Source organism: Hyperoodon ampullatus (genome assembly GCF_949752795.1).
Source record: "Hyperoodon ampullatus genome assembly, chromosome: 11".
Classification (NCBI taxonomy): domain Eukaryota; kingdom Metazoa; phylum Chordata; class Mammalia; order Artiodactyla; family Ziphiidae; genus Hyperoodon; species Hyperoodon ampullatus.
Genome location: NC_136924.1, coordinates 100,377,037 through 100,385,571, shown reverse-complemented (window position 1 = coordinate 100,385,571; position 8,535 = coordinate 100,377,037). Strand labels below are relative to the sequence as shown.

The 8,535-nt window shown below is 49.3% G+C and overlaps 1 protein-coding gene across 4 annotated transcripts in view; it reads right to left on the bottom strand.

The window, feature by feature from the left end:
* Window positions 1-1,732: 1,732 nt before the first annotated feature.
* Window positions 1,733-8,535, bottom strand: part of WNK1 (WNK lysine deficient protein kinase 1) — a gene marked incomplete at both ends in the record, with an annotated part of 132,465 nt that continues 125,662 nt past the window's right edge. For all 4 annotated transcript variants that reach the window (XM_079714880.1, XM_079714881.1, XM_079714882.1 and 1 more), the window contains 2 exons: window positions 1,733-2,050; window positions 2,469-2,656. In XM_079714880.1, the coding sequence (XP_079571006.1) occupies window positions 1,733-2,050; window positions 2,469-2,656 (506 nt within the window). The remainder of the gene's footprint in view (window positions 2,051-2,468; window positions 2,657-8,535) is intronic.

Below are 8,535 nucleotides of genomic sequence, written 5' to 3'. Positions count from 1 at the left end.
CCCAAACTCAGGCAATGAGGAGAGTATTTCCTGAAAGTTCTGAAAGTAACAGAACTGCCCATTACAACTAGGCACAGCACTAAATAATACTGGTTGGTTGCAGTTATTATTACTTCAGGGGAATATCTGTTTACAGAGAACGTGAGAACATCAGCTGTAATTCTAGAAATAAGGTGGCGCAAGAGATTATGATCCTGCAACCATTTGGACATTATATAGGAAGTGGGTAGGAATAAGCATTCTTTCCTACAATGCTTAATTCAGATGTGGGTCCACTTTCCACAAACTACAGTACCCCAAGCTGAGAAATACACGGTACATTTGCACCAAGAGGGAAGCAATCCAAATGACTTTTCTTAGAACAACTTTCTCCATCTGTGACATCTCACTATCACATTTCCCAGCTTAAAAACTAGCGCCGCCCCCCCACCCCCACCCCGTGCCCTTCCCTTTATATTCAGCCATTTCTTCCAGGTCTCCTCTGCTCAAGCCCAGCTCAGGTAAGTAAGGCTTATGGCAGCCACTGGCCAAACATCACCTATCTTCAAAACAAGTCTGTTCTCCCATCCTGTAGTCTTTCTTTTTCTTTCATCACTTATCGCATACCACGCTCAAAATTGCCCGATTTTGTGACAACACCCCTCCTCACCTGTCCTGAAACAGAGTTTTCTGCTTTTAACCACTACTGTCAACTTCTCACCTGCTCATCTTACACCTGCTCTAGACAAAATTGTTGAATGACTTGAAAAAAAATACTCTTTCAATTTCCTTATTGCATAATCCACTGCTAGGTCACATGGACCCAAGGTCTCCTTCCATACGCCCTTTTGCTGACTGGGGTCTGATGAGAAGTTGATGTTAACGGCAGAAGCAATAGAAGTCCAAGGCACTAAAACATCCAGCAAGCAATACTGGGAGAACAGAAGTATTCAAGTACAGTAATTTATACAATTTTACATTCACATTTATTTACCTAATACAATGGAAATACAAAGGAGAAAGTAAAGTCTCAATAGGTAAAGGACAGAGCTAGCTTTTTTCAACTTTTTAAACCTTTCATATCTTACTCTTAAAACTACTGTTGTCCAACAACATTTATATATCACAGTGTTTCCACATCAAAACTGATGGCAAAGTTACATGTCCGCAGGGAACTTAATTTTTTTTTTTTTTCCTAATGGCTAATGCTGCAGTCAAAGCTGCGAATATCATTTGCTTAAAGCACTAATGACCTATTGTAAGAAAGGGTTGAAACCTCCGTCCCCTGGTGTTTTCACTGGGTTCTAAAGATTGGCTGGGGTGGGGACAGGGTAGGAGAGAGCCCAATAGTTTAATTTTTTGTCTTGCGGTTTGGGGTGGGTACCAAGATTAAGAGCCCCACTACTAGAGAACACAGATGGGCTTTGCTTTTCCACTGAGCTCTCTAGAAGCTTTCTGATCAACACGATTCTCTTTCCGAGCGCTCACTGTTGGGGAGAGGTAACAAAGCATACACACAAGAAGCCTGCTCTTTCTTTCCTTCTCATCCCACTCCAATAAACGGTGAAAGCAGAGGGAGATTCTCCACTCTGAGGGCTCTAAGCGGTATTAAACATATTCCTGTCTGGCAAGAAATAACCAGTTAAATGCAGTGCTAGTAGTTAGTATGTAGGCTACTTTCCCATCCCCCTCCCACCTGCCCCTCACCATTCCACCTCCTGCCCCCAAATCTACTCCGTTAACGCCTCTAGGTCTAAGTGGTCCTCAGGTTGGAACCTGGGGGGTTGCTGATGGACTTCTGCAAGTTGCTGATGTTGAAGTTCTGTAAGGAGGCAGTTCCCACAGGTTGGAACTGGCTAAGTGGCTGCGTTGCTGGGCCGCCCGTGCCGCTCCACTGCGTGCCAAAGGCGGGGGCTGGGAAACCGTACTGCTGTGGGGGGCCCATGGGCTTGGGGAAGTGGCCTAGAGAGGTAGCTGATGCTGCAGAGATGGGGGCGGAGCCACCCAGGGTTGAGGTCATGGAGACGCACAGCTGACCAGGTGCGGAGAACTTCCTTGCCATGCCAGGGCCCTGAGGAGAGAACAACGCCGTGTGAAGCTGGTGTGGGTGTGAAATGGGTGGAACTGAGACAGAATTCCAGAAGCGGGCTGCTCTCATCTTGCAGGGGACAGTGAAAACAACACCCAGCCAACCTTCCATCATAATTATTGGCTCTTTATATTTACCAAATACTTGTTCTGATTGGAGGTGGGTGGTATCATGTGTGTGTAGTTCAGAGTGTGAAAGGAAAAGGGAAGAAACAACTGGGCTGACCGATACAGAGCTCGGGATTCAGCGCAGGAAAACTAAAAGGGGACCTGGGTGATTTTTGTCGTTTTTTGAAAATGTTAAAACTCACGAGCTACTGAAGAAGGTCCCTCACGTGAGCGAGACGCGTGCTCACTGATACTCTGATGGACCTGGAAAATGGCAAAAGGGGCAGACTGACCTCATAACTCATGTGTCCTTTGCTTCCTCTCCTGCCTGAGAGATTCATGGCGTCTCGGGCCCAGTTGTCCACCAACTTGTGCAGGTCATCTGTGAACGTGCCCTTCCTGCTGGACGTCATGGCAGGAGGCTGAGCCTGGGCGGCCTGGCTGTTCACAGTTCCCCCAACGGTGTTTGTGCTGCTGGTCCCTAAAGTTAGAAGAAGCAACAGAGAACAACCATTAAAAGAGGCTTGGGTTGTAATTTCAGGGAGAGGAAAAACTTCCGAGGATGATGAATGGCAAACCACAGAATGGGGAAGATGAAGTGGGAAGCCATGCAAGAAAAGGAAGGTTCCAAGGTTCTCATGTAGCCAAATGCTCTGGCATCACAGGGTAATGAAAACAGGTTCTCTTCAGGAGCTCCAGACCAGGCTGAACGACTCCGGACGAGGGAAGGCACAGACGGCGGGGACCTCCTCCTGCCCGTTCTCACGGCATCCTGGAGCACGGACACTCGCTGCTGGGCCTCTACACCCAGCATCACCTGGGGGAGAGGAGGGCTGTGCGGTGTGGCCAGTGAGCCTGGCTGCTCTAGAATGCTGCAGAACAGGGCAAGAGAAGGGGATCCCTGGAGCACTGGGCAGGGTTCATGGAGGAGTTAAAGGAACGCAAAGACAAGCCCCAGGAAAGATGGGCTCCCAAACCACGTGGGACCATCATGGTCTTCAGCCATTCTTTCACAGAAAGGGGCGACAAGAGAAAGCGTGCTCTGGTCGGAAACCTTTTTCACCTGGACCCATAAACATGAATTGCGGGAGTTAAGGCTTCAACGTCTCCCCATTTCCTTTGAGTAAAGAACCAGGAGCGCTCAGAAGGAAGGCTCTCTACGGTGTGCCTGAGTCTTTCAGCTCCAGGAAGGCATGGCTTCCCAAAGATGACCTCAGTCCCGCTGCTTCAAGGCCTCTACGGCCCCCACTCCCCAGAAGAGCAAGCACTCTCATGCGCGCTGGGCTGAGGCAGGGGTGCGGAGGGGGAGGACGCTTTGGGGCTGTGATGAAGGAATTCTATTTCTATGGTTCGATGAGAAAGAAAAGGAGTCTGTGTCCTGCCTGATTTCGGCTCTGCTGGAGGGCACACTGGCGATTATTCGAAGAGGCGAGTTTTAGGGAAGAGGGAAAGAAGAGTCACGTCTTGTGTTTTCCCGTCACCCCCCACTTTCTTACCAGATCTCGCATTTGCTGCACAATAAATGAAAGCTGCTGGGGTAGGCTGTGAGCCATCAGGACTTAAGATCCCCAAATACTGCCAGGGCTAGATATTTAAATACATGCATCTTCCTGCTTTCAAGATCCAAGCGGCACCAGAGCACAGCAGCACACCGGAAGCAACTCTGCCACGCAGAAGCCCCCTGTAATCCACTGCTGCTCTCGAGGCCAGTTTGCACCCTGCCACCCGGGAATGGCACACCCGAGCACGCGTGTCCTAGAGGAACAGCTATTCTGAGGTGAAGCTGCAGAGTGAGAGGGGCACGTGCTTCTTATCACCAAGGCAAGACAACCCGGGACGGCTGCACGTGTTGTCAGCTCACGCTCAGTGCCCGCCAGAGCCACGGGGGCTGCTGCTACCACACACACCGTGTAAAGGGAAGAGTAAGCTCCCTGTGGAACAGGAGGCCCAGGTGCAAAGTGGAAAAGCACAGGAGACAACGTTCCTCGAACAGCAGCAGTGAGACAGCGCTGGGGTGGGAGGCGCAGGCAGCGAGGATGGCGGTCGTGCTAATGGCGAGCCCGAGAGCAAAGCACATCACATGCGTGAGGACCACCAGCCTCCTTGAGTGACAGCTGCTTCGCGAGCTGGATGGCGAGTGAGACGATGGAAACAAAACATAATCACAAGTGAGCAGAGCTGAGCACTGCTGGCCACAAACTGCTCGTGCTAGAACCACACCCTCTGGTCTCATGCCAGTCGCCGCTGATGCTGAGGTCCCTTTATGGCCTCATCTTGTTACACGACACTGGATTCTGAATGTGGGGTTTACACCACGGGGGAGAGTCGGCCTCACAGTTCACCTTCTCATTCTGGCTTCTGAAAATAGCTTTCCCATTAAAGAAGGACACAGACAAACACACACATCCCTTTCTGACCAGGAATTAACTCCCGGGAAGAGATGACTTGGCTAATAAAACCCAGGAGAACGGGGAGTGTGTCTGGCCCACTGTAGCACTGAAGTGCTGAAGAGCACTGGTAAAGTGGGTATTTCTGAGAACGCTGCTTGCCTTCCCGAGAGGATACTGACTATCCTTTGAACCTTTTTCAGTTCTGCTGAAAGCTCTACAAGTCATGCATCCTTTACCACAAGAAATTCACTTTGATGTTCTCCTGCCGTAATACACGCCCCCATCCCATCCCCGCCCCACCGCTGGATCCGCTGGAACAACGCCTACTATGAACCACAGCTTACTGCCCAGTCTCCCAAGCACAGAGTTTTCTGGAGGGGCCTCTCGGAGGCTGCTGGGCTGCTGAACTGTCCTCGCTCTCACGAGAAGCCTCCTGTCTGCACGGAGTGTCCCTGTCCTCAGCAGCCCAGCAGCCGCTCCCACTGCGATGTGAGGGCCTGGGCTCTCGCAGGCCGCAGTCCCGGCTGAATCCCCGTGGGCGCATGGTGGCGGGCTCACGTTTCTGACTACAGGACTCTCTCCCAAGGAGCCAGGCCTCCCCGAGGCCCCTACGCACATCCGCAGGTGCTTCCACCCACAGCTGTCACAGAGCCGGGGCACGGGGCCGTCAATGAGAGCACTATGAGGCGACCTTGAATCTGGAAGGACAGCCAGTGGCGGCAACTGAGCATGTTAAAGACGACACCAGAAAAGGGTGCAGGACTAGCCGGACGGGAGCTGGGAGTCCGAGAGTCATGAGGCTTCGGGATTCAAAGACCTCAAGGGCAACAGGCTTTGCAATCAAGGGCCCAAAGTAACAGAAAGAAAGGATAATTACTACAGAGCTGGTTGCAAGGACAGACTTTTTTCACCATCTTCCCTGAAGCACAAAGAGAGAGCAATGTGTTAAAGATAAGGAAACATCAGTGTAAAATATTTAGAATCTCCAAACAGCACACAAAGTCCCAGCAAGAGAAAGCAGGAGGGGAGACAGACTGGAGGGACCCGGGAGCCCTGCCACAGATGCCGTTCTGTATGATGGAGCCTCCTGGCTGCTGGTTCCCGGCTGGCAGAAGTGAGTTTCCACACCCAGTCTTTGTACCTAGAAGAGCGATGCCCTGCACCAAGGTTCAGGATGAACCCCAGTCTCTCTCTGGGTCTCACTGCTTGAATTTCAAACACCCAAGCAGTCTCTCCACTGACCCTGTCCCCCACTCCTGCTTCTCTTGCTGGGTTGTTAACAAAGCACTCAATTAAATGCATTAATAATTCTACCACAGGAGGCTGACAGATGGTACCATTGTTACAGTTTTAATTTAAATTGGCTAATACTCTATTTCCACATCCTAGACATACAATACTAACCCTTTCCCTCCTAGAAAAATCTTTAAAAATATGTGGAAAACAAGCAACTTTTGAACATAAATAAAGCATTAAGCCAAGCCGTGCTTCCAAACCATTATCTATTTTGAAAGCATAGAGTAAAGCATCGGAGACTAGTTAAGACCCCATGCCTGTGAACCCCGGTTCTCTTTCCATATTTGCTTTTTGGTTTTTTTTTTTTTTTTTTGGCCTCGCTGTGCAGCTTCCAGGATGGGATCTTAGTTCCCTGACCAGGGATTGAACCTGGGGCCACGGCAGTGAAATCGCCGAGTCCTAACCATGGGCCCTCCATATCTGCTTTAAACCTGCCTCTTGTGATTTGTTCATCAAGGCTTACATGATGTACAGTGACATGCCTTCAACAGAGGTAGGGCCTCTCATTTTAAGACCCAAAAGGAAGTGATAAAATTTAATACTTCTAACCACTTTCACCTGAACAACAGTGTAATACCACCTACCTTTAAGAGTGTGATGAGAATTTACTGAATTATTTAATCTGAAGTGGTACCTGTCACACTACACTTCCTTCACAAAAAAGCCTTGGTTCTCTTTCTTCCCTCTTAGATATTTCAGGCTACATAACACAGGCCTGACACATCACATTTTATTTCAAAACACTCGTCTCCTACTGTTAATGTCTTTTCCTCTTTCTAGCTGGACATATAAATTAAATGCTTACTTAAGTGTCAAGGAGCTAATATTCTTGGTCCAGCCTAGCCTTGCCAGAAAAGCTACTGATCTCAGTGCTCAAAAACCTACCATATTGGGGCTTCCCTTGTGGCGCAGTAGTTGAGAGTCCGCCTGCCGATGCAGGGGACGTGGGTTCATGCCCCGGTCCGGGAAGATCCCACATGCCGCGGAGCGGCTGGGCCCGTGAGCCATGGCCGCTGAGCCTGCGTGTCTGGAGCCTGTGCTCCGCAACAGAAGAGGCCACAGCAGTGAGAGGCCCGCGTACCGCAAAAAAAAAAAAAAAAAAAAAAAGAAACCTACCAAATTGGGTAAGCCTTCCACCTCCCTCTTTGTTAAACAGCCCTAGACTAGTGCCCAAGGACCTCTGAACCATACTCAAAAACAACAATGGTCCGAGCACATGCATTTAAAAAGCACTTTAATAACCACATCAGAAGTTTGAGGCCTTAACAGAGAAGATCTTTACCTGAACTCTAACAAAGGTTTTCTACTTGAGCCTTATTTTTGTTTAAAAAATTTTTATTTCAACATACGTTTACCGACTACCTGCTACGTGCCAGGTAGGTGTGGCTTAATCAGAGAGAAATAATGTCTTGTGCATGTGATCTTATCTGATTTGTGTAGGACCACCTGCATTCCACACATGGGGAGATGGGCTGGAGAGGTTGGGTGGCTTGCTATTGTGCCCTGTTTGGGGGAAGAAAGCTGAGAAATCCCAGCATTCTTGTTAAAAAGCCCATTTTTGCTTGCAGGTGGCCCTTCGGTCTTTAGTAAGCCTTATAAGAAGAACTACACTGAAACCCTTTCTGAAATTCTGATTTTATGGAGTTACAGGGTAGTGGTGGTGAAAACATCCAATGAAGAGATTCTAGCATGTTCTCAATTGATAGATGGTTACGCTTAATTGAGGGGGGGAAAAAAAGATTCCAACCTACTCTGAAGAAGAAGAGAAAAACAGGGTGTAACTTTTCCTGGTACCAGTGGCCAAGATGCTTTCTGTGGCTTCTAATGCCACAGCAGGGGGCAGTGCGTGCCCTCTGTCATGGGCCTAGGAAGAGGCAATTCTTCCGGAAACTTATTTTGACGTTTACAGAAACCTACTGTTATTTCTACATCTTTCATCATAATTAACAGAGACCCAAACTTCTGAGGGTAATAGTAGTTCAGCCAAGACAGATGCACATGGACTGCGTGAAACAACAGGTCCAAGCAGCAGAAACACAGGACAGGAAGGAGTAAAGGTGTTACACACAAAGAGCCAAGCAGGGCGTACTCAGAAATCGGGTCCTCCTGCCACCAGGCTTGAGCGCCGCCTGCTCAGACGCACAGCTAGACTTCGCACAGCCTGTGAGAGGGGAAGGATGGGGGAGAACGGGGAGAGAAGAGACAGAACACAGCTACGAGACGTTAGAACCCGAGGCTGGAGAGTGAGATGCGCTAGGACAGCACACAGAGGAACGAGCTTCCAGGACAGGCCCGGACGTGGGGCAGGAGGGTCAGGCGCAGTCCCGCCACCCGCCCAGCCCGAGCGCCTCCCCCAAGTACACTCACCCTGCTGGGAGGCGGCCTGATGCCTGACTTCCGTGGCGCTGTGGCGGAAGCACCTACCTCACTACCTAGATTCCTGACTTCCCTCTTCTCCGCCCACAGGCCCAACTCCTTCCAGCTTCTGTTCTCATGTTACCAGAAGGTCTTTCCTCTACAGGAACGTTCTGAGTGATCATTTTATTAAACATGTGTTTATTAACCTATATTTGGGAAGTAGATTATGGGTAAAAACTTGAATGGACTTGAATTCATTTTAGTATGTGTCTCTCATACTTCGAAATTTTAGAAGTCTACACTGACTAATCAAATG